This window comes from Podarcis filfolensis, assembly GCF_964270895.1.
Source record: "Podarcis filfolensis genome assembly, chromosome: 3".
Classification (NCBI taxonomy): domain Eukaryota; kingdom Metazoa; phylum Chordata; class Lepidosauria; order Squamata; family Lacertidae; genus Podarcis; species Podarcis filfolensis.
In genome coordinates, this window is record NC_139606.1 from 26,837,166 (window position 1) to 26,862,459 (window position 25,294).

The window sequence follows — 25,294 nt, forward strand, 5'->3', positions numbered from 1 at the left end:
AGTCCTTAAAACAGGCACAAATGGTCCACAGAGAGCTTCTCATCATCAGCCACCCATTCCAGAAAAGAGCTAGAACAGATCTATTGACTAGTTTGTGCATTGGATTGAATAACACCAAAGCAGATTTAGTACAAATCCCAGTACTCAAGAATTACAACCTGTATCTACATTTGTCTTATTATATTTTCCTATGGTACCAGAATCACTTGTACGCAATGCTGGTATATCATAATGCTGTACTGGTTCAAGCATAAAACACACCCTATATAAAGCATCCACTTACTGCCTCACAGAGCTTAATTTGAAGCAAGACACCAGTCTGGTGTGGCTGTGTGGATAGGGCACTGGACTTGGATTTGGGAGACCTGTCTCAAATCCCCACTCAACCATTAATGGCCATCTCGGTAGTAGAACGCTCTCCCATCAGATGTCAAGGAAATAAACAACTATCTGACTTTTAGAATACATCTGAAGGCAGCCCCTGTAATGGGAAATTTTAAATGTCTGATGTTTTACAATTTTTAATATGTGCTGCAAGCTGTCCAGAGTGCAGAAACCCAGTCAGATGGGTGGGGTATTAATAATAATAAATAATAAGCACATTTCATTATTTCCCTCACCTCCGCCTGCAACAAATCATTGTCTCTCAACCTGGTCTACTTACAAAGTTGTTATGAAGATTGCATTTGATAAGCACCCTGAAAAGATGGGTGGGATATTAATTTGACAAATACATTTTTCAGGAGGCCAGCAGACCACTAGTAATAATTTATTTTATTATTTGCTATTACATTTCATGTTTCCCCCAAAGAGCTCAAGGTGTCATAAACACTTCTCCCCCCCCTCCAGTTTATCTTCACAACAACCCTTTGAGGTAGGTCAGGCTGAGAGGCATGACCTATGGCCCAAAGTCACCCCACAGGGTTCATGGTTCCCAGGTACACCTTCCCAGGTACGAACTCTAACCATTCCTCCACACTGTCCCCATTCACCTCTAAGGATCATGCCTCGGATCAGAGTGAAGGGATTCCAGGTCCAAGAGTATCACTGCAGGTAGGCTTGCATCAAGCACTTTAGGAACTGGGCAGAGCTCTCACAGGAAGCTGTCAGGGCTCCCGTTGGGAAACCTTGTTCGATTCGTTCTACGAATGCCATATTTGTAGGCTACAATGACTGGCGAGAATTCTGTGACCTGCCGAGGCTAAGGACGGAAAGCGACCTGACAAAAGCGATACAGAACAGGAAGACGGTGCAAAAAATCATGGGACTGTACAAAAACCCTGACAACATGGATTTGTGGCTAGCGGGCATAGTAGAAAGCATGCTTCCAGATGCCAGAACAGGTCCACTGTTTGCATGCATAATTGGAAAACAAATGAAAGCATTGAGAGATGGTGATCGGTAAGTTTACTTGTATTGTTCCTTCCATTAGCCCTGCTTAGGCATTATTAGCTGTTCTCTGTCTCTGCTTTTCCAGGCCAAACATACCCAATTCCCTCAACTGTTCCTCACAAGGCTTGGTTTCCAGACCCTTTATCATTTTGGTCTCCCTCCTCTGCACACATTCCAGCTTGTCAATATCCTCCTTAAATTGTAGTGCCAGAACTGGACACAGTACTCCAGGTGTGGTCTGACCAAGGTAGAATAGAATGGGACTATTACTTTCCTTGATTGGGACACTATATTTCTGTTGATGCATCCTAGAATAGCATTAGCTTTTTATGCTGCTGCATCACACTGCTGACTCATGATAAGCTTGTGTTCGACTAAGACCCCTAGATCCTTGTCACGTGTACTACTAGAAAGCCAGGTGTCCCCCCATCTTATATTTATGCCGCTGGTTTTTTCTGCCTAAGTGTAGAACCTTACATTTGTCCGTATTGAAATTCCTTTGGCCCAGTTCTCCAATCTGTTAAGGTCATCTTGAATCCTGATTCTTTCTTCTGTAGCATTATCTGCCTCTCCCAGTTCAGTGTCATCTGTAAATTTGATGAGCAAATTTGAGGATGGCAGCTAACACGCTTGTCTTTGCTGTCCCTCATGCAATTCTAATCACACAGGGGATTAGAATACCTGAAAAGGATATTTATTAAACTGGATTTGGTAAAAAACAAACTTTGAAACAGGATTGCCAATTGTTTCAGAAGTTTGATATCTAGGTGGGGCCAAGTGGTGGAACATAATACACTGTGGCCTACACTCCTGTCCTGCAATATTTTTTGGTCTTGTTTCTACATAGATTTTGGTGGGAAAACGACAATGTTTTCACTGAAGATCAGAGGCAAGAACTCAGAAAATATTCCTTATCCAGATTAATCTGTGATAACACTGGTCTCACTGAAGTGCCCCTTGATGCCTTCATACTTGGGAAATTTCCTAAAGATTTTGAGTCTTGTGAAAATATACCCAGTGTTCATTTAGGAGCTTGGCAGGAAACGTTTCACCCAGGTAATTCTAAAAATTAATATCCTCTCTTTTGTCAAATATTTGGAATGTTTAGAAATGAGGAGAATGCTGGAGGTTTTGACAGCTGGGATGAAATGGTCTGAGTATCTTCTTGCTACCAGGCAAAGCTGTGTTTCATTCCTTTGCATTTGGCAAAAGGAATGAAAGGGTATGAGAGGGTACAATAGCCCAGACTCTGCATTCATCATCTGAGGCCTTTGAACACAGATAGAAAAGCTGCAGCTCTCCAAATGTGGCTGGACTTATAATGATAGTAATCTTATTATTTCTACCCCATCCTACAGCGGGGTCCAGCTCCCATAATTGCTGGCCAAGAGTGGTCATAGAATATCTTCACTCAAGATTAGGAATTTCAGTTCTCTGGGTTGCTCATTTTTCCACACTTAAATTTAGTACTCTACATTTTGCAGCAATTTGTGTTTTAATTCACATGAAAATTTATCAGCATTTTAGTACAAATTTATCTTAACAAAAACAGTATATGCAGTTTCGACTGATGTACACTAATGTATTATGTATATTTTTAAAAAATGTTGTGTTTTTGCTTCTAGAGTTGAATTGTGGTTTCCCAACAAGAGTGGAACATGGTGACTTTGTCCATTGTTCAGAGGCAGGGAAACTCACTGTTACCTACTCATGCCACCAAGGATATGAGCTATTAGGAGAAGAACAATTGTCCTGTATACAGGGGAAATGGACTTTGAAAGCACCGGTCTGCCAAGGTGCCTATGGTTTTTAAGTTTTGTCTGCTATCTTCTAGCAAGAATGGCATTGCCACATTGGAATGTTTAAACATGAATAATTTTAGAGGGCTGAATAAACTTGGATCCTGTAGTCTATTGTGAAAATTCATTTATCTTCTGAGGTCACTCTTGATGCTGCCATCAATAAATTTCTTTTTCAGCTTACTTACAGTTTCTAGCTGTAGAGCCTGAGAATTCACACGTTCCAGGGCTTACTGAGGCAAAAACGTGAAACAAATTGCAAAGAGATTTGAAAAGATATAAGCGTACTCTTCTTTCTTCGCTTTACTCTGATCTCACAAATCATCTTTGGTCCCTTATTTTAAGAAGACGTGATCGTCCCCACAAACCATTACTCTGCTCCATATATTTGTGAGTTAAGCAACAGACTGAGCCAAGTCTCCCAGAATGCAACTAAAACATAACCCAAACTGGGCAGCTTGCCTGACCATGCTCTTTCTTGCTCTCAGTGTAAAGGAATACAGATCAAAAGGAAGCAATAGGATTCACAGAATCATAGGATGCTTTAATGCCCATAGAGGGCCTGTGTGCATTTTGAAAAACTAAAAAGCTTGTAGGATTTAATTAGCAGCAGGCATTAACAGGGTTTAGCCAGGATATCCATATCTTGGCAGCGAGACTGCAATCTTTGCAGTCTCGGGTGGCGGTATCAGGCCTTGGGCGGAATCCTTTTGTCCATCTTCTTCTTTGCGGCGGCGATACCAGGGTTCCCCGTTAAAGGGGTTTTCTGAAGGGAGGCTTTGACCGTACGCTGAAAGGTCGTCATTGCTCTCCCCTGCGGCGGCGGCGTTACGGGGGCGGCTATCTCTGCTTGAACATATGTTCTCCAGAGCCGGCCCATCCCCCCCACACACACTGGATAACCCTGATGCTCCCTAGGTCCCCGGCGGGGGACTGGGGAGGGAGAACGCCCAATGCCTGAGCCAAGGTCTACCCACATTTGAAATTTAATAAAGTTGTGGCCAATTTAATCCCATAGCACGTTGTCTTGAGTCGTTATTCCACATGACGGGGGGACCGCGCGGGATCTGGGGACTCCGCCTGTCCACGCAAAATAAGACTGCATCTGATCAGCTCGTTCTCTCCTACGGGAAGAAAAAGCTTTCTGCTGCTAGCACCTTTTTCAAACATATATTGCTGCATTTTTATTTGGTTGCACCAAAAAAATAGAACAAAATGCATTGAGGCATGCCCAGGGATGTGGGGGTTCTTTCCGCAAAGAAACACCCCCCACCAACTATAATATTATTTGTCTCTTCATTGCCACAGTTGGGGAAACAACAAAAAAAAAGTAGTGCTCAAATTGAAGAGTATATGCTTCCAGGTGGTCAGATATTTTACTACACCGGTATTTTGGGGGCAGGGGCACTTGTCCCACAATTAGGCAGAGTGAGGAGGCCATCCCAGGTGACTGATCCTTGGGTGGGGAAGCTGTTGCAGTGAAATGTTGGAGGACACGGCTATTAGCTATTTGTGATTTTTAAAAAAGAAGCCTTACGCAAGACTTGAAATTCATTTCTCTCCCTTGAGCCCAAGAGAGGGTTTAGTCCCTTTTGTTTTCAAAACTTCTTCATAGCAGCGCATAAGTTATTAATCCATAGCTTGCCTTTTCTCACAAACTCCTCCAGACAGCATCTGCTTGAAGTCACCACTCAATGTTCATAATCAAAGAATCAACCAAGAAAATAACCAACCAACTGCCAGCGCCCTAATTTCCCCAGTACCATTTATTCTTTGTGAAATACATTTATAACGCAAATAAAATATAAATACTAACAACCGCTGCCTGTGCCCTGTGGCTTGCACCACACCTGCTCTTTCAGATGTGATAGGAAATTATTTCCTATTGCCAGTGCAATCCAAGGGCCAATCCAATTGACTTCTGTACATGGACAAGGAAAGGACATGATCAAGTCTGGTTTGGGAACTGTGAAGGAGATAGAATGCCTTAAAATGTGAGCTGGACAAATTGTCCCCCGCCTTTAACACTAGGAAGGCCCAGAAAGAAAGATTGCCTTCTTCTTTGAGTTACTATCATGATCCCCTCCTTCGCATTATAAAAACTATTAGTACAGATGGTTTCCTACTGAATCCAGTAAATCAAGCACCACAGGCACTCAATCCCCCTTCCAATGCCTTGAAAGTGAAGAACTGCATGAGTTCATTTCAATGCATTGCATCAATTTAGGACTTTACTCTCACTTACATTACATTTCTACAAGTCACCGTACGTAGCATTTCCCAGCATGTCTGTGCACATGCATATTCAACCTTCATTAAGGGGAAGGAAAGCATCAGGAGAGAGAGAGAAATTTAACAAGCTCATACTGAGGAAGACATTACAACAGGTGAATTCATTTGCATGCAGGAGCTACAGTTGGTACTCAGGCCTGCTTATCAACATTGCTTGGAAGAGACAGTGATTCAGATAATGGCATACTTGAAATGAAATAGGGATAGGGAATTGTAACTCTCTCTTTTAGTCACATCCTGTGAGTCCCCTGAATTTTTTCCACCTAGTTGCGAAGCAAAGAAAGAGATGAATTATAATAATATTTTGCCCCCTAGCAGATTAATATTCTGGCAACAAGCTGAATGGAAAAACTTGCGTGAACCAGTCGTTTATTCTCCAATAGGTGGTTAATATGTTAAACTATGTACGGCAGGCTATGGAAACAAGCAGTAGAATGGGAAGTGCACTAAGTCAAAAGAAAAACACAATCCTAGGCTGCTTGCATGGCTGTTAGTTCAGTTAGCTCTTCCTTTGCTCCATGTGTGTTTATACAATGTATTGCACACACAGGGCTCAGCTAGGACTCAGCCAGAATGGTGAAGAAAATGTGATTTATATGCGTTCTATGTGCAATATAACATTGTGCCATCAGGTAGTAACATGGAGCCCTGTTTTTCTCTACCTGTTTTCCCTGTTTAAGTTTACAACACTTTAAACTGAAACACTTCTTTCATGTGTCTAGATCCAGCCACAGTGAAGCAAATTATGAATAAATTAATAAAAAAGTATCTGGTTGAACAAATCTTGGGTTTTTTTCAAATGCTTTACAACAGCAGCTCCCAAACCCTTTTAGGCTTGAGGGCCCCTTTGAAATGTAAGAAACTCAAGAACTCAGTTTCCCCTACCTAAGAAAGAGGCAAAACACCCAAAAAAGGAGGTTTGATTTCTGTTCTGGAAAAATAAGCAAACAACAACAGTTTCTAATACTGTTTCTATTTCCATCAGAACTCTCTTGATGCTAGTGCAGACTGCCCATGCATATCTGGGTTTATTAAGCCAGAATTAATAGCTTATCTTTTTGTGCAAATGCAGCATATTTTAGGATCCGCCTTCTAGAAATACACTTTGAGTTTATAACTTTGTTTTAACTTTTGTGTTTCTCTTTAGACATCAACGAATGTGAAAATAAAACCAATCCCCCATGCCACTCCTCTGCTCAATGTGTCAATACCCAAGGCTCATTCCAGTGTCTTTGCACAGATCCCTATGAACTGGCAGAAGATGGGAAAACATGCAAAGGTGAGGTGACTGCACTGCTTTGCTGGTTAAAACTTAGTAACATAAAACAATGAGGCAATCTCAAAGTCATTCTCTGTCATTCACACATGCTGTAGTCATTTATGTGAGAACCATTCTAATTATCTTCCGCTGTTTCATACTTATCAACACTGAATGATCACAGCAGACTTCTAAATGTAAGGGTCACTGTAAAGAACACAAACCAACCACTGTGGTAGGTTAGAGAGAGAGAGAGAGACTGGCTTAAGTCTGCTTCCTGGCTAAGTAGAAGTAAGAACTCAGGTGTTGAGAGTCCAAGGAGGCAGTCTTTATAGTTTTGGATAGTGTAACAAAGGCAGGGGTGCCAATAAAATATTGGAGGGGCCCAAGTGAGCCCTACCCCACATAATTGATTACATGACACGGCACCACACCCATGTCCATTAACTTGGGGGGCCCTCAAATATTTTTTGTGAGGGGTGAAGGGACCTCGGCCACTAGGAGTTGGCTCCTATGAACAAAGGTGTGGGAAAACATGTCTGACGTTTTCTTCTTCTGAACAACAGCAGCAGCAATAACTCTCACTGGTGGGATTAGAGAAACTTCCTCATTCCCTTGTACGTATGGTAATTCCAGGACTTGTGCTACCATATGAAATTCAGTATAATCCTTGGATAGTTAATAACAATTTTTGAACCAGCGGGTGGCCCGCACAGCTAGGCTGCATTTATGTTCCTTTACATGCCATAAATCCTTTTGTGCTTGATTAAATGCCTCAGTCTTAGCTTTTCCAATCAGTAAACAGCTAGTTATTTATTTATTTTTACACTAAAAGGGAAAGGGTTTAGGCCCAGGCAATTATTATGGTTCTAAACTGAAGTTAAAGAAGTTTGGGTGTCTGATAAACATAACTGCCATGCCCATTAGAGGTCTCTGAAAAGAACTGTCTGCCTACAAGATGACTGCAATCTGGCCCACAGAGAGCTGGTGTGTGGAGCAGCACTCCTGAGGTTCTCTTCAAAGGAAGAGTGTCAAAAGTTATTTCCTTGAGAGAAGGATTTGTAATAATTTGGAAAATCAATAAACATAATTGTCAGGGAGGGAGACTTAGGGTGGCAATGCAGAATCCTCAGGCCAGAGGAGCACTGACACCACACCCCAGGCATGTCTTCTGGAACTGCTCCGGGGGCTGACCCTACATGCTCTCCCTCTTCCGCTTCAGAGTCCTTATTCTCATTTCTTGAAGTGAAGGACTCTGGCTCCAGGGTTATGGCAGGCCTTAGGTTGGAATTCTAAGCAGGAAGGTCACGGGGATCAAGCTGTATTCAACATGTCTGTCTGAGCTGCATTCATCCTGGTGGGCCACAAGCTATGCAGGTCTGCATCATAAGCAGATAAGTCAAGTTCACCAGCCTTTCTTTCCAAGTAAGCTTGGGGATTCGTTGGCAGTTGCCATAATAAAAATACAGAACTGTGAAGGCAGTCTGGATGAGAAAACTAAAGCAAACCTTGAGCTGCCTGTGATTTGCTTGTTAGCCCAGAAGAGCATCCCAAGTTGCAAATGATTGGTACGGTAGTGTTGTAGAGCAATTGAAAAATGATTAGTGTGAATTACATTATTCCAGCAACTTCAGACTTCTAACTAAAGTGCTCTTAACATCTGTAAGAGGTCTAATAATATTTTATGCTGCGCACTCATTCAACCTCCATTCATACTTGGAACATGCCAGGATGTCTTAAAGTATTCTTATTTATTACACTTGAATGCCGCTTTCTCCAACTCAGGGCAGCTGACATTGGTATCTTCCCATCACAACTACCCTTGTGAAGTAGGTCTGAGATTGCCCAAAGCTATCTAACAAAGCTTTATGTCCAAATGAGTTTAGAAGCCAGTACTATTTGGTCCACATCTAACATTAAGACCACTACTGCAGACTGTCCCTCATGCTAGGATTTTTTGTTAATCATTCTGAAACTGACAGTTCTGACTAAGGCAATAGTGTATCTTAGTTTTGTTGCAACCCAGTTTGCCCTAGGAGGAATGCTTTACCTCACAGACCTCTTCCTGGAGTCCTGTTCCAAATTAAATGGAAAGTGTGGAAGCTGGAGTAGAAGGGAGGCTATTGCAAACCTATGAAGTTTGTTGTCTTAAGGCAACAACACTACTCATCTGTCAAAAATAAGCCTATTGCTGTACATAAAATGTGAAGTAGAAATCCTTGGGTCTTTTTGGTGTCTTGTTTCTTTTGTCCTTGGTTTGAAGCATGATAGTTGCTTTTTCCATTAAGTTGTTAAAAACCTTTTGATGGCACTGTTTTAATTATTCCTTACTTCATTTGTCTAATGTGCCTAATAACCATTCAACCTGTAACAGATAGCTTGCAGTTTTGTTCCTCAGATGACTCTGTTCCTAACACTTGTTTGGGGATTAATCTTCTTAATCGTCTTCTTCTAGGGAGGGAAAAACCTCTTGATTGAATTTTGCTTTGCTTTTAATTATTGTTATATGCTTACATAATACCAGCACTTTTGCATGGGTATTTTAATTTACAATATAGACTGTTCATTTCACTGATCTTTGAAAGAATCTTGATAGGCCAACAAGCAGGGCCCTGCATCAGAATGTTCCAGTGTATTCCTGGCAAACCTAAGGCCGAGGGGTTGTTTATCCAAGGATCTCCACACCTAAACAAGGCAGAAATTATTCTCAACTTTGGCAATGGTGAGGACAGGAACAGAAGTGTGACTTTGAGGGCAGCCCACACTTGCCCTGTACATGTGAATAATGTATGGCCATCAGCTTGGGTGGCTTTAAAAGAGGATTGGACACATTCATGGATGACAAGGCTATCAACGACATCTTGCCTTTTAATACCAGTTGCTGTGATCACAAGTGGGCAGGGTGCTGTTGCCAGTGTGGTGTAGTGGTTAAGAGTGGTAGTCTTGTAATCTGGTGAACCGGGTTCGCGTCCACGCTCCTCCACATGCAGCTGCTGGGTGACCTTGGGCTAGTCACACTTCTTTGAAGTCTCTCAGCCCCACTCACCTCACAGAGTGTTTGTTGTGGGGGAGGAAGGGAAAGGAGAATGTTAGCCCCTTTGAGACTCCTTCAGGTAGTGATAAAGCAGGATATCAAATCCAAACTCCTCCTCCTCCTCCTCCTCCTCCTCCTCCTCCTCCTCCCCTTCCCCTTCCCCTTCCCCTCCTCCTCCTCCTCCTCCTCCTCATGCCCTGCTTGCAGGCATCTTGTCAGCCACTGTGAAAACAGGATGTTGGACTAGATGGGCCATTGACCTGATTCAGGAGGCTGATCTTAAGTTCCTATGAAGGGAGCTGCAATCTTTCAACATTCGTTGTCATTGAGTTCTTATGTTTTAGAGTTCCCCCTCCACCCTTAGTTCTTTTCCTTGCAATTTTTCTGCACGCATGCATATACCTCTGGGTCACCCTAAGTATGCTGATTCCTTTGCTGTTCTGGCTACATAAGCACATGGATGGTCAGACTTGGGTCACTATTAGGAGGACTGATTTCCTCAAGGTGCACCAACATAAAAAAACACCCTGCTTCTGTGATGTTTGGTCCCACTCTGTACCTATAATATGCAGTACCATTATTGGACTAGTCATGTGACCTGCCCACCTCCTGTGGCTCCTATGCACTGGTCAGGGCCAGCCCAATATATTTTGCTACATGAGATGAAGACTAGGGATGGTGCCCTTTCCCATTCCGTGCACAGAAGCCAACTGGATTGGCAATTAGATTATACTTCAACATTGGCAATGGGACAGCACAATCCATTGCACCTGAAAGAGCAGTTGAACTTAGGAGGTGCAGGGCAGACCACATGTAACTGTGTGCTCCCAACATTTCACTGCCCAGCTTCCCCACCTGGAGTGACCCTGTCACTTTGCCTAATGGTAGGGCTGGTCCCCATACTGGTGTAGTAGAAGATCTGACCCCTGGAAACGTGTGTTCCAAGAGTCCTTGGTTTCTAGTACCTGTCCCTGGTATGTCATTGTCTCCTTTTTATCTTTTGTAGAAATCTTGGGAATATAAGCAGTGTAATTATTCTGGTTTCAGACACTCTTGTGGGTTTCTGGAAATGATATTGGAATAGAAGGATGGGCCTGAATGCAATTTGACTCTAGTGTGCATGTGCAGACAAAATGGACACACGGAGCCAATGCTTTACTTCCAACCGCAACTGTCTATGCAGAAAAGTAGCTGAAGTGCTCAATTTAATGGACATGGCAGAGGTGAAGCCTACAATTAAGAGTGTGAGTGTGAGTGTGAGTGAGTGAGTGAGTGTGTGTAGTCCTCAGGCAATGATCCTTGCCATGTGAATAGGAGTATTACAAGTACAAGCCAATGTACTTGATGATGGAACTTGTACAATGTACTTGATGATGGAAGTTGCTTCCACATCATTGTCAAATTGACAACATCAACTGGTCTTTAGTTGTCAAAAAGTTAGCAAGCAAGATATGAGATTGATCTGTTATTGTCCTGTGGTTTGACCTGCAAATTAAATCCACATATTAGGCTTCTTTGGGAGGAAAGGTAAAATATAAATGTAATAAAGTAAGTATTTTCACCCATTCACTACTCTCCTCCTCTCCTCCCACACCCTAGCAAGGCAGACCAATAGCTTAGCTGAGACCCTGGATAGAGAGAGGAGCGATAGAACATTTTTTACAGACAATAGCTACAAGAAACACTCTCAGTTATATAACTCTGTATTTGATCTTTATATTAGTTATTGAAATATGAAAAGAAAATCTCATTTGCAGGAGGAGTGATACACTTTGCAAGTGAATTCCATTGCTTGTGGGGGTTTGTCTTTCAATTTTCAAGACATAAAATATTCTGGTGTCAAATATAGATAGCCTTTGAAAAGATTATATACATTTTATAGAAAGAAAGAAAGACTAGCATTGTTGCATGGTGCAGAGTGAAGGAAGGAGAGACCTTCAGCATGCATAAGTTGGAAATCATATACACTGCAGATAGGACAGTTCTGTAGCTTGCCACCAGCCATTACTACCTAAATCCAAAATAGTGCTCACAGCCCTCTCACTGCCAAAACAGTATTGAGTTTCCATTGGTAACAGTGGCAGAGGAGAATTATAAGATGAGTTGTGTGATGACAGCAGACCTCTGAAGTCTCATTGGCAGCATAAAACTACCTATCCGCCTAGTTAAGAAGTATAATTTAACATTTCATTGTTTCAGATTCTGGAAGGCTTTCCAAGGGTTCTCTAGTCTCCATCATTTTAGGTGTAATTGTGTTCAGTTGTTTGGCAGTATCAAGCTGGTTTGTGATTTGCCGGTGGTAAGTATCAACTGCTTATGGCCTTTCTACCTAGTTAGGCTTTCCCCAACTCCTTCCTTCATAGAATTTTTCATAAAACGTTCTTTCTGCCTAACGACCAAAGTCCTTTTTGTACAACATGGAGGGCAGAAGAATGAACATGCATAGGAGATGGACCCAGGATCCCATTCAAGTAAAGATGTCCCAATGTTTGAACAGATGTGTGAACCTTTGACCTAGTTGTATCATCAAATGAACAAGTATAGGCTGAAGGCAGAGCTTGCCACTACAATGTTCTCTTCTCCACCTGCTGTTCATAATCTCCACAAATGTAGTCTGAAAAGGGCTTCTATTTTAGGTGATGTTTAGGTGATGTATGTATATAGCTCAAGATTTTATACATAACAGTGCTATTTTTCTAGAAAAAGAGGTACCAGCCAGAAATGTTTTAAAACTTAGACTAAAGCAGTTTGAACAAGGTTGGCTGATATCTTGTGCTTTGTTATTTTAAATTTAAATCAATGCACTTGCTATTTCATGGACAGTAGAAATGTTTGGCCAAGATAAGAAAAAGAGGAGACATAAAATGTGTACCCTAATACCAATAGCTTTCGAGAGAAGATTTTGCATGCTTGCTGCTGTTTTCTGTACTCGTACTGCAAGTACACCCATTTACGGAATTAAGGCTCTGGACTACTTTCAACCCCCCTGCCTTATCCAAAGTTAGACAAATGTTGAAAAGTAAGAGCATGTATCCTGCCTTCACTTAAACCTGCCCATCAACAAGGGTAGCCGATACAGTACCCTCCATATGCTGTGGACTACAATTCTCAATAGCTCCAAATAATACAAGGATCAGAAATGATGAGAGTTGTGATCCAAAACATATGGAAGGTACCACATTGTTGTTGTTGTTTAGTCGTTTAGTCGTGTCCGACTCTTCGTGACCCCATGGACCAGAGCACACCAGGCACTCCTGTCTTCCACTGCCTCCCGCAGTTTGGTCAAACTCATGTTTGTAGCTTCGAGAACACTGTCCAACCATCTCGTCCTCTGGGGGACAAGGGGACTTCTCCTTGTGCCCTCCATCTTTCCCAACATCAGGGTCTTTTCCAGGGAGTCTTCTCTTCTCATGAGGTGGCCAAAGTATTGGAGCCTCAGCTTCACGATCTGTCCTTCCAGTGAGCACTCAGGACTGATTTCCTTAAGAATGGATACGTTTGATCTTCTTGCAGTCCATGGGACTCTCAAGAGTTTCCTCCAGCACCATAATTCAAAAGCATCAATTCTTCGGCGATCAGCCTTCTTTATGGTCCAGCTCTCACTTCCATACATCACTACTGGGAAAACCATGGCTTTAACTATACAGACCTTTGTCGGCAAGGTGATGTCTCTGCTTTTTAAGACGCTGTCTAGGTTTGCCATCGCCTTTCTCCCAAGGAGCAGGCGTCTTTTAATTTCGTGGCGGCTGTCACCATCTGCAGTGATCATGGAGCCCAAGAAAGTAAAATCTCTCACTGCCTCTATTTCTTCCCCTTCTATTTGCCAAGAGGTGATGGGCCCAGTGGCCATGATCTTCGTTTTTTTGATGTTGAACTTCAGACCATATTTTGCACTCTCCTCTTTCACCCTCATTAAAAGGTTCTTTAATTCCTCCTCACTTTCTGCCATCAAGGTTGTATCATCTGCATATCTGAGGTTGTTGATATTTCTTCCGGCGATCTTAATTCCGGCTTGGAATTCATCCAGCCCAGCCTTTCGCATGATGAATTCTGCATATAAGTTAAATAAGCAGGGAGACAATATACAGCCTTGCCGTACTCCTTTCCCAATTTTGAACCAATCAGTTGTTCCATATCCAGTTCTAACTGTAGCTTCTTGTCCCACATAGAGATTTCTCAGCAGACAGATGAGGTGATCAGGCACTCCTATTTCTTTAAGAACTTGCCATAGTTTGCTGTGGTCGACACAGTCAAAGGCTTTTGCATAGTCAATGAAGCAGAAGTAGACATCTTTCTGGAACTCTCTAGCTTTCTCCATAATCCAGCGCATGTTTGCAATTTGGTCTCTGGTTCCTCTGCCCCTTCGAAATCCAGCTTGCACTTCTGGGAGTTCTCGGTCCACATACTACTTAAGCCTGCCTTGTAGAATTTTAAGCATAACCTTGCTAGCGTGTGAAATGAGTGCAATTGTGCAGTAGTTGGAGCATTCTTTGGCACTGCCCTTCTTTGGGATTGGGATGTAGACTGATCTTCTCCAATCCTCTGGCCACTGCTGAGTTTTCCAAATTTGCTGGCATATTGAGTGTAGCACCTTAACAGCATCATCTTTTAAAATTTTAAATAGTTCAGCTGGAATATCATCACTTCCACTGGCCTTGTTATTAGCAGTGCTTTCTAAGGCCCATTTGACTTCACTCTCCAGGATGTCTGGCTCAAGGTCAGCAACCACACTACCTGGGGTATACGAGGCATCCATTTCTTTCTGGTATAGTTCCTCTGTGTATTCTTGCCACCTCTTCTTGATGTCTTCTGCTTCTGTTAGGTCCTTTCCACTTTTGTCTTTTATTATGGTAATCTTTGTACGAAATGTTCCTTTCATATCTCCAATTTTCTTGAGCAGATCTCTGGTTTTTCCCGTTCTATTGTTTTCCTCTATTTCTTTGCATTGCTCGTTTAAGAAGGCCTTCTTGTCTCTCCTTGCTTTTTGGAAATCTGCATTCAATTTCCTGTATCTTTCACTATCTCCCTCGCATTTTGCTTTCCTTCTCTCTCCCGCTATTTGTAAGGCCTCGTCGGACAGCCACTTTGCATTCTTGCATTTCCTTTTCATTGGGATGGTTTTAGTTGCTGCCTCCTGTATAATGTTACGAGCCTCCATCCATAGTTCTTCAGGCACTCTGTCCACCAAATCTAAATCCTTAAACCTGTTCCTCACTTCCACTGTGTATTCATAAGGGATTTGACTTAGATTGTATCTTACCGGCCCAGTGGTTTTTCCTACTTTCTTCAGTTTAAGCTTGAATTTTGCTATAAGAAGCTGATGATCTGAGCCACAGTCAGCTCCAGGTCTTGTTTTTGCTGACTGTATAGAGCTTCTCCATCTTTGGCTGCAGAGAATATAATCAATCTGATTTCGATGCTGCCCATCTGGTGATGTCCATGTGTAGAGTCGTCTCTTGTGTTGTTGGAAAAGTGTGTTTGTGATGACCAGCTTGTTCTCTTGGCAGAACTCTATTAGCCTTTGCCCTGCTTCATTTTGAACTCCAAGGCCAAACTTGCCAGTTGTTCCTTTTATCTCTTGATTCCCTACTTTAGCATTCCAATCCCCTATAATGAGAAGAACATCCTTCTTTGGTGTTATTTCTATAAGGTGTTGTAAGTCTTCATAGAATTGGTCAGTTTCAGTTTCTTCAGCACCAGTGGTTGGTGCATAAACTTGGATTACTGTGATATTAAAAGGTCTGCCTTGGATTCGTATCGAGATCATTCTATCATTTTTGAGATTGCATCCCAGTACAGCTTTTGCCACTCTTTTGTTGACTATGAGGGCCACTCCATTTCTTTTACGGGATTCTTGCCCACAGTAGTAGATATGATGGTCATCTGAACTGAATTCGCCCATTCCTGTCCACTTTAGTTCACTGATGCCCAGGATGTCAATATTTATTCTTGCCATCTCATTTTTGACCACATCCAATTTACCAAGGTTCATGGTTCATACATTCCAGGTTCCTATGCGATATTTTTCTTTACAGCATTGGACTTTCCTTTCACTTTCAGGCATATCCGCAACTGAGCGTCCTTTCGGCTTTGGCCCAGCCGCTTCATCAGCTCTGAATCTACTTGTACTTGTCCTCCGCTCTTCCTCAGTAGCATGTTGGACGCCTTCCGACCTGAGGGGCTCATCTTCCAGCGTCATAACTTTTATATGCCTGTTGTCTTTGTCCATGGAGTTTTCTTGGCAGGGATACTGGAGTGGCTTGCCGGTTCCTGCTCCAGGTGGATCATGCTTGGTCAAAACTCTCCACTATGACCTGTCCATCTTTGGTGGCTCTGCACGGCATAGTTCATAGCTTCTCTGAGTTATTCAAGCCCCTTCGCCATGGCAAGGCAGTGATCCATGAAGGGGACCACATTGGCTACCCCAACTCATTAACATAGAGGCCTCTTCCCTTTGGTGCTGTTCTAGGGAGAGTTTGTGAGTATGAGTATAGGAAGCTGACTTATTCCAAGTCAAATCATTAGCCCATCTAGCTATGGAGGACAACAGATTGGGGAAAACAGGTCTATACTGTTTGGCAGCAATTTCCCAGAGTTGGACAAGATTGTCTCCTAGGTTTGCCTGGAGATGCTGGGGACTGAACCCTTTGTTTGCAAAGCATGTGCTCTACTACCGAGCTTTGGCCCTGCAAATTAGAAAACTGTAAATCAGAACTAGGATTGTGCTGAACACACCCTGGTTCAAATCCCTACTCAGCCATGAACTTCATTGACTTTGGGCCAGCCAATCTCAGTTTCTCTCTCTCTTAGTATCTCTTGTTGTAAGGGGAGACGAATTTACATTCCCAAAGGAATCAAAATCCAAATAAATAAATGGGGGAAATGGAATAAGCTAATCTATTAAGCTCCCTACTAGGTGGTTAGGTCCAACTACAAAAAAGAATTCACAGCTGTTTTAGGAGTCTTCAACCACACTGGCTAGCTTTTTGAATGATAGCAACACAAGACTGAAAATCCAACCCAAAATGATTACAACCCAAATTTTAGACATAATTCAGCAAGTAACTGGCCTTCTGCACATCTGGACAGATTGCAAAAGGTGCCTAAGGAAAACATACTGACACTGTAGTTTCTAATTCAGGGTATAAGAGAAATTATTAATTTTTGGAGCCACTTCAGACAAAGCTAGTAGCATTGGCAAGACTGTCTGCACTTGAAAATTAAAGATATAGGACAGCAGGCTATTGCACAAATGGAGCCATACAATGGATCAATGGCACATTTTTTCATCTGGTGGACAATGTGGGCCATGTAAAATGCTTGTATTAAAACCAATTTAGTCTTACTGACTTCAGTAGGGCCAAGTCCTAAAACCAAGTGCTTCAGCATAACTGAGCTGTAGAACAGGCTATTAAACTGCAACCCCAAACCATTTATTTTGGAGTAATTCTCACAAAGGAGTCTCACTGAAGTCTATGAAAGTAATTCAGGACTGGCCAAAGAACATGTGGCTTGCTTACTTGAGACCCTAGCATTTAGATGCACCTTGTTGAATGCCATTCAAAGCCCCCAAAATGCTTTCCTTTAGCTCAGCAGGACTTTTCTGGTTCACGTCAATATCTCAGTCGGGGAAATGCTATTCTGGTGGCTCCCTGTTGCTTTTAATGTTGTGTCAAAGGACCTTAAAGGCTGATCATACAGTTCTTTAAAAGCTGCTGTAAAAGGGGGGGGGGGAGATTTTCTCTGTGAGCACAGTGAGTGGAACACGGCACAGAGTGCATTACCTACAGTACTGACTTATCACAGCAGGTGGCTAGCTTAGCCACTATTATGATGTCTTGACTCTGTGCCCTGACAGTGTTGGAAAGCCAGTTAACTGGAGAGGACACACAGCCTGGCTTTTGACACAACTATCAAGGAAACTACAAATATCCAGCTTTAAAGTTAGCAGTCCTGCTAAATGCTTCGTGGGAGCAGCAGGCATAGCTTTCCAGTTCTCTAGGAGAAATGAGGATTTGGACATGTTAAGGATTCCGCAGACCCCTATCTGTTTGTGCGATGGTGACAGAAAATCATTGTTGGAATTACCTGCACTGTGAAGCTCCACTAGGGGAGAGGGACAGGGGCCTCTTGAAACTTTATAACAGGGGAGGGTCTTGGCACCAATACTGCCCTGCCACAAAAGATCAAATCAGTGCAGTCTCAGTAACATCTGCTACTCTCCCCTATAAGGAGGCAGGTCTTTATGGTTTGAGTTCAACAAACAAAACTTGCATACAATGCTTGACAGAGAAACCTTATACAGTGGTAACTCGAGTTAAGAACTTAATTTGTTCTGGAGGTCCATTCTTAACCTGAAACTGTTCTTAACCTGAGGTACCACTTTAGCTAATGGGGCCTCCTGCCACCACTGCCGCACGATTTCTGTTCTCATCCTGAAGCAAAGTTCTTAACCTGAGGTACTATTTCTGGGTTAGCAGAGTCTGTAACCTGAAGTGTCTGTAACCTGAGGTACCACTGTATCCAAAAGTAGTCACTCATGTAATATCCGCTCACCTGGGGCATGTTTGGGGTTGTGATGGGGCACTGGGAAAGACTTAGGATCCATCAGATCCCAGAGACACTTCCCATAATGCCACCCCTTTGCCACCCCCATCATGGCCAAGGGTCAGGGATTATGGAAGTTGTAGTCCAAGGCCACTTAAAGGGCCACAGTTCCCCATCAGTGTTCTAGGATATTGAGGACAACTGAACCATTGAAGCTTATGTTATGATTCCATAAAATCATAGAATTCTAGAGTTGGAAGGGACCCATCTATCCAATGCAGGAATATGCAGCTGTCCCATATAGGGATCGAACCTACAACCTTGGTGTTATCAGCACCATGCTCTAACCAACTGAGCCATTACAGGAAGCAATGGAAACCGGACCAGCTCTGGTGCAGGAGTATAGATGAAGGCAGGCATTTGTGTCTGCATGCAGCAGCAAGATTTTTTAGGCATTGGGCCTTAGAAGGAGGAGAGGCACCATTTGGACTCCAACTCAAGCAGCAAACTGCCCTGGTCCTTCTAGCACCATATGGAAAGCAACTTGTCTCTTCTAGTTTCCTTTATGAAAGTTATTTAAGCAAACTCCATAAATAGTAGCAATGAAAGCAGCAACAGAGAGGGTGCCAAGCACTGGCCAAAAAGAGCAGTGTGTTGGAGGCTTGAGGGAAATCTGTTAGCATGCAGTGAAGCAAAGCATAGACAAATGTAGATGTCAGGTGTGCTGGGTACACTACTGTCATAGCAGCTGTTGCTGCTAAGAGGCTTTGAAAAATAATTCAGAGTTTAAATGATGAACGTGCCACAGGTTGTATGCTGGATCTTGAGACACTCATCAAATCACCAGGAAAGCCTGCACTACACAAGGATCTGCATTGGGCCAAAGATGTAGCACTCCAGCTGCTTAAGCGAAAAAAGGAAAGGGAAACAAAAATAGCTGAAATGGAAACACTGACATTTTACTTACTTGGTTATCCTGATTTATTACACACAGAGAGAAAGAAAAAGTATTAGCTAGCTTTGCTAGCTTACGTATACCAGTGTGGTCATGAAGTACATAAAATAAGAGCTGGAGATTGAAAAAGAGGATATATTAAATGGTATTGATACAACGCTCCCTCCGAAAATCTGTCTGAACTATTTTCTAATACTATTTTTCTTGGTGTTTCTGCTATTTGCTTATATCAATGCTTGATTTTAGGGCTGCTTCTGATATGTAGGAAAAGACTGGAAACTTTGCCAAGTTGCGAGAATATAATTGTGTGTCTGTTACACAGATTTCCCAGGCTGTTAACCTGCAGATAAGGCTATTGTAATGTGGGGTGTGTAGGGTGGCCCTTGAGAACTGTCCGAAGGTTACAACTTTTGCAAAATGCCATAGCCAGGGTGCAAATGGGTGCTCCTGTTTATTCGGATATAACACAAATTCTAAGAGTTGTATGGTTGTCAGTGGTCTTCTGGGTCTGGTACAACTCAAGCCATCTGGTACAACTGAGCCATTACAGGAAGTTATGATGGTTATGGTGACAAAGCCCTAAAAGACTTGGAGGCTAAGCATCTGAAAGAACACATTAAGATCTGCAGAGGAAATCATATTGGTGATACACTTGCTGAGCAAGGCTTGCAAGTGCAGGGAGGTGAGGTAGGACTTCCATTGTGATGGCCACACAATATCTCCCCGCAAGATGTGTCATGCCCCTACCCTGTTTTCAGTCTTATGGCAGGCAAAGACATACCTCTTTCCTCAGGCCTTTGTGGAGGGATGAAATGCATGCCTGAAGGAGCGTCTCCACCCCCATCATTCAACCCAGACACTGAGGTCCAGCTCTGAGGGCCTTCTGGCGGTTCCTTCCCTGTGAGAAGTGAGGTTACAGGGAACCAGGCAGAGGGCCTTCTCGGTAGTGGCGCCCACCCTGTGGAACACCCTCCTGTCAGATGTCAAGGAAATAAACAACTACAGTGGTACCTCGGGTTACATACGCTTCAGGTTACAGACTCCGCTAACCCAGAAAAATTACCTCGGGTTAAGAACTTTGCTTCAGGATGAGAACAGAAATTGTGCTCCGGCGGCGCGGCAGCAGCAGGAGGCCCCATTAGCTAAAGTGGTGCTTCAGTTTCAGGTTAAGAACGGACCTCCAGAACGAATTAAGTACTTAACCCGAGGTACCACTATATCTAACTTTTAGAAGACATCTGAAGGCAGCCCTGTTTAGGGAAGTTTTTAATGTTGGACATTTTATTGTGCTTTTAATTTTCTGTTGGGAGCCGCCCAGAGTGGCTGGGGAAACCCAGTCAAATGGGCAGGGTATAAATTATTATTATTATTATTATTATTATTATTATTATTATTATTATTTTGGATTCATATTTTATTCTGCTTGGTGCTGCCTGTTTTATCCATAACTGCTCTTGAATTATAGATCGAAGAATAATGATGCAATCATTAGTCTTTGGTCCTTGCAATATCTTGCAACCAAAAACCCTAATGGAGAAGCATTTTCTGGTGGTTCCGTAAAGGTCTTCATACTAGACCACCACTTTGTGGCTGTGATTAAGCTAATGGGTGTTAGCAGATATTTAAGATTTAACCATAAAGATTGTTGTTTTATGGTTTTAGCTTTAAGAGTTTGTGTAGGTTTTTAAGATTTAAAATCAGTATTATTTATACTGAATCTTCAGGAGAAGTTTGGTGGGGCAGGGAGGGGTGGAATCTAAGGGCAGAATTCAGCCCAAGTCAAGCATGTTTAAAATGTATGATCCATTAATTATAATGAAAATGTGTTAATGATCCTATTAAAATTGAATTAACATGTAATGCTTAAATTGTAACCTTTATAAATAATCCAGTAAACAGCACACCAAGAATATACGTTGACAAGGAATATGTACTTTAAACCAACCCTTGGCAAACGTTATTTCCTATAATTTCCTTGCCACATATACATATCAAAATGTATTAATCTCCCACCTTTGCTATAGAAAAAAAATGAAAATGCTTAGATAGCTTTAGGATATTTTGAAGAGGGTGTCTTTAATAAGATATATTACTTAGTATAAAGTTCATTGGAATCAATGTTAATTTATTTCTGTACAAATGGGTTAAGCTGCAATCCTATACATGCTGACCTAGAAAGACATCCCTATGAACATGTATGGCTGTGGATGGGATTGCATTGTTAAGATTAAGCGATAGAATAGCTCTGGTTTTGTCCTTCAAGTTCCCACCCACACCCACCTCCACTCAGATGCCTAGCTCATTGCCTTGGGTTATTAAAATTGCCTTTCTGAACTCTCTAAATAGACTTTAAATAGCGTAGACCACCAGAGCTCCATGCTGCTGACCTCTTAAGACTACTGAAATTCAGATAATAGAGATCAAAACACCCAGTTAGATTAACACACAAAGGCTACAAAAATTTACTTTGATTAATACCCTGAAGCACACCGCTATGTTGGCTGGTCTAAGTCAAACTGAAATCTTGCTTTTCAGCAGAACAGAACAATTGACATAATAATGTTAATGAGAGAATGAGAAGACATTCCATTAAATTTTAAAATCAGGCAGAAGGACTGCTTGCCTGGTTTCATTATACCCCTTCACTTACCATGACTCCTGAAATTCACATAAGAGCTTTCCCTCTATAGTGCTGAGGTATGGAAATGTCTTCCCCAGAAAACGGTTGCACAATGCCCTTAACTACCACTCTAATGGCCTAAAGGTCTTTTGAGTTCCAGATCTCGCAATTCCATCTGCTTTTACAAGAGAAGGGAGCTTGATTTCTTTCTTAAAGCCAAAGTCAATAGTCAGGAGGGAATTCGACAAATGAAATCTGACTGAGAGGGGCAGATTTCTCTCATGCAAGGTTATATGCATTCTAAGGCTTCTCTTTGCTCATTCCCCTCAAATTTTATTCATGTTTCACATGGAGCCTGAAGAGGATGTCCTCTTTGGGCTCCAGAGAGGGTCTCCTTCTGAGCCAGGTGGATTCTCCCTTTCTGGGTACCACTTTCAGGTATCTGGCCCTGTGTGTAAATGAGGAGTTGTCTATACTCACATGTGCAGCCTGAAGGAAAGTTGCAGCTTTTCTTCCTCAATTAGACATAAAAGTAAATTGTTATTTTCCGAAAAATCGAGAAGGGGACCATCTCCCCTCTGTGCATTGGTTAGGTACTCAAACAACTTGGAACCCAAACACCGCAAACCGCGAAGTAAGTGTTCCAGTTTGTGAACTTTTTTCGGAAGCTGAACGTGCTCGGTTTTGATTGTTACGCTTCCTGGTTTGAGTTTTACGCTGAGGTCTGTTTTTGTTATTTATTTTGCATTTTTGTGGCATTTTTTTTGTTTTGTTTTTGTGACTGTGTGGAACCCAGTTCAGCTACTGATTGATTGATTGATTGATTGATTGATTGTGTGACTGCAGTATACTGTTCATTGCTTTCATTTTATGGATCAATGGTCTTGTTAGATAGTAAAATTCATGTTAAATTGCTGTTTTAGGGGTTGTTTTCAAAAGTCTGGAATGGATTAATCCATTTTGCATTACTTTCTATGGGAAAGCCTGCCTTGGTTTTGGAACGGACTTCTGGAACCGATTAAGTTTGAGAACCAAGGTACCACTGTAGACCAGTTTCATGATAAGCAGTCCATGAGGCTATCTACACTTGATCTCCATTTTAGGAGCAGAGTGGAATCCCAACGTAGCAAATGTTCCATCAGGGCAAGGATCTCTGCTTGTACAATGGAATGCTGTCCCCCTCCCTTCCCCTGCCCCACATTTCGCTCTCAATCTAAGCGTTCCTCTAACCCTCAGCAGCAGATTTGGAGAGGGTGTGGGGCAAATGCAGAGCAAAGAGAGAGGGAGAAATCTCACTGTGCAAGTGACAGGACTCATTGGTAGAATACTGCCCATAATCCAAAGGACAGACAGACCTAGGAACTTATTGCAATACATTGAAAAGTCACCTGATACTATTTTTCTTGCACCGTCTCACTTACATAACAAGAAGTCACATAGAGTAGGCATGCAGACATATTGTCTGTTCTGTGTTCATGACACACCACTCAATTCATCTATTTGGCAATCAAAACAGATGCCTGTTGAGTATACATTAAATGAAAGGATTGAGAATTGTCAAAGGACTCAGTGATGGCGATTTCCTTTGCAATGAGGAGAGGCCAAGGCCAGTATCACATGGCTAACACCCTACAGCCATCAGACTACCGGTGCAATAAGCAAAAGCTGCCAAGGCTACAAGATTACTTTTCTTATTCTTTTTTCACTGAATCAACTTGTGCCATTTCTGCCTGTAATCACCTTCCCGACCTCATTCTCCTCCAGCTATTGTACAAACCATCTTTTTTCTTACATAGCAGCCATGAAAGCCTTTTGAACGCCAGAAAGTAGCTCTGAAAATGAATGTTGAGCAAGGCTGGGCAGCTGGGGCTGAATGAAGTTTGATTTCCCTGTTAACTTTCGTACCAATACAAGTCTTTGTGCCTACAGCTGCATTTCAAATATATAGTCATCTGAACACTACCAAAGGAAGGGAAAAAAATATTCACCTTTGAAGGGGTGGTTGTTGTATTTTTCATGTATAATAAATCACTGTAACTGAAGCACTACATGCAGGGTTTTTTGGTGGGGGGGGGAGCAATCTATTTTTAATGTTGTTTTGGCAGACTTCATAGGAAAGGGGTTAAGTACGTAAGTTACCAGGGAACGAAAAAGAAAGATGCATATGCTCAGGTTTGGTTAAATGATATGCAAGAAGATTGCATTCTCCATGGGGTAATACGATAACAAAAGTTAGAAATAAAACAGAAAATGAGTTTTGACGGGTAATTTGGATGTGAAACAGAGGCCAGGGTGTTTTGATCAGTGTTCGAAACTCCCACTGTTATAGGCACATTTTGCGACAAGGAATTTCATTAGCACAAGCAGCTTCTGAGCTCTGGGCGCAGTACTGCACCCATGATTTCAGATTAAAACTGCAGAGTGGAAGGAAAGGAGGGCTTTTTTTCTGCCTCCCCACTTCCAGCTACTTTCTGAAGACTGGAGAAGAATATTAGGGGGGTAGGGCAAGGGAAGGGTTAGACCATGTGACAAATGAACATAACATTTTAGCTGCAGTTCATTCATTTTCCGCTTTGTATTATTGTTAAATAAAAAAAGCGCACCTAGACATGCCATTTAGCTCCTAGCTTTCATATCTCAGTTTCTAACACCCGTTTTGATAATATAAACCTAGAGTGCATGGGGAACTGGCATTTTTGTTCTCTTTAAAAGAGGTTCTGCCTTTAGAAAATCCTGTCACCAAGTGATTAGAAAGGCTTCACCCAGTCATTGGGTGCACAAACCTTTGTTGTGTAAAGTGGCAGAATGTCAACTCTTAAAAACCACAGTAACCTTGGTCTTGATGTCCTTCAGAAATCATGCCCACCTTTTGCCATATGCAGGCAACTGTGTGTATTCCTTTTCCTTTGAAGATCTGCAATATAGCATAGAGAATCATTCTGAAACCAGGACCTTCCTGGTATGAGGTTGAGGGCTGCAATTCTGTGACATTTACTTGGACGTAAGCCCGATTGAACTCAGAGTAAATGTCCATGGAGTTGGGCTCTAGTTTGTGTAAGTGAAGAAATGTTTGAGGTGTTTACCCCCCCCCCCCGTTACCTACCTTCCTTCTTCTAACTTGCATGAATAAGGATCATGTGCAGTCCTCCATCTGATCTGTTACCCACAGAAACTGAACAAAGTCCATAAGCAAGAAATAGGCTCCTATTATGCTTCTGTGAAGCAGCACGTTCTTTGGAGGAGAAAAAGGGCATTTGCAGAATACAGTTGCGCTAAATTGATTTTGATGTCTTGAGTCACTTGAGATGGCTCACACATAAAGGTGAAAACAGCTGTCATGCTCAGCGTCCGTCTCGGGGACATAGTGATGTACTTTGTGTGTGTGAACGTGCCGTTG

General features: G+C 42.3%; 1 protein-coding gene across 5 annotated transcripts in view; it reads left to right on the top strand.

Moving 5' to 3' along the window:
- Positions 1–25,294, top strand: part of TPO (thyroid peroxidase) — a 96,097-nt gene that overhangs the window by 65,490 nt on the left and 5,313 nt on the right. For 3 of the 5 annotated variants that reach the window (XM_083607204.1, XM_083607203.1, XM_083607202.1), the window contains exons 11-15: positions 1,164–1,401; positions 2,240–2,448; positions 3,018–3,188; positions 6,631–6,762; positions 11,975–12,074. In XM_083607204.1, the coding sequence (XP_083463330.1) occupies positions 1,164–1,401; positions 2,240–2,448; positions 3,018–3,188; positions 6,631–6,762; positions 11,975–12,074 (850 nt within the window). The remainder of the gene's footprint in view (positions 1–1,163; positions 1,402–2,239; positions 2,449–3,017; positions 3,189–6,630; positions 6,763–11,974; positions 12,075–25,294) is intronic. The other 2 variants (XM_083607205.1, XM_083607206.1) reach the window with 1 other exon arrangement.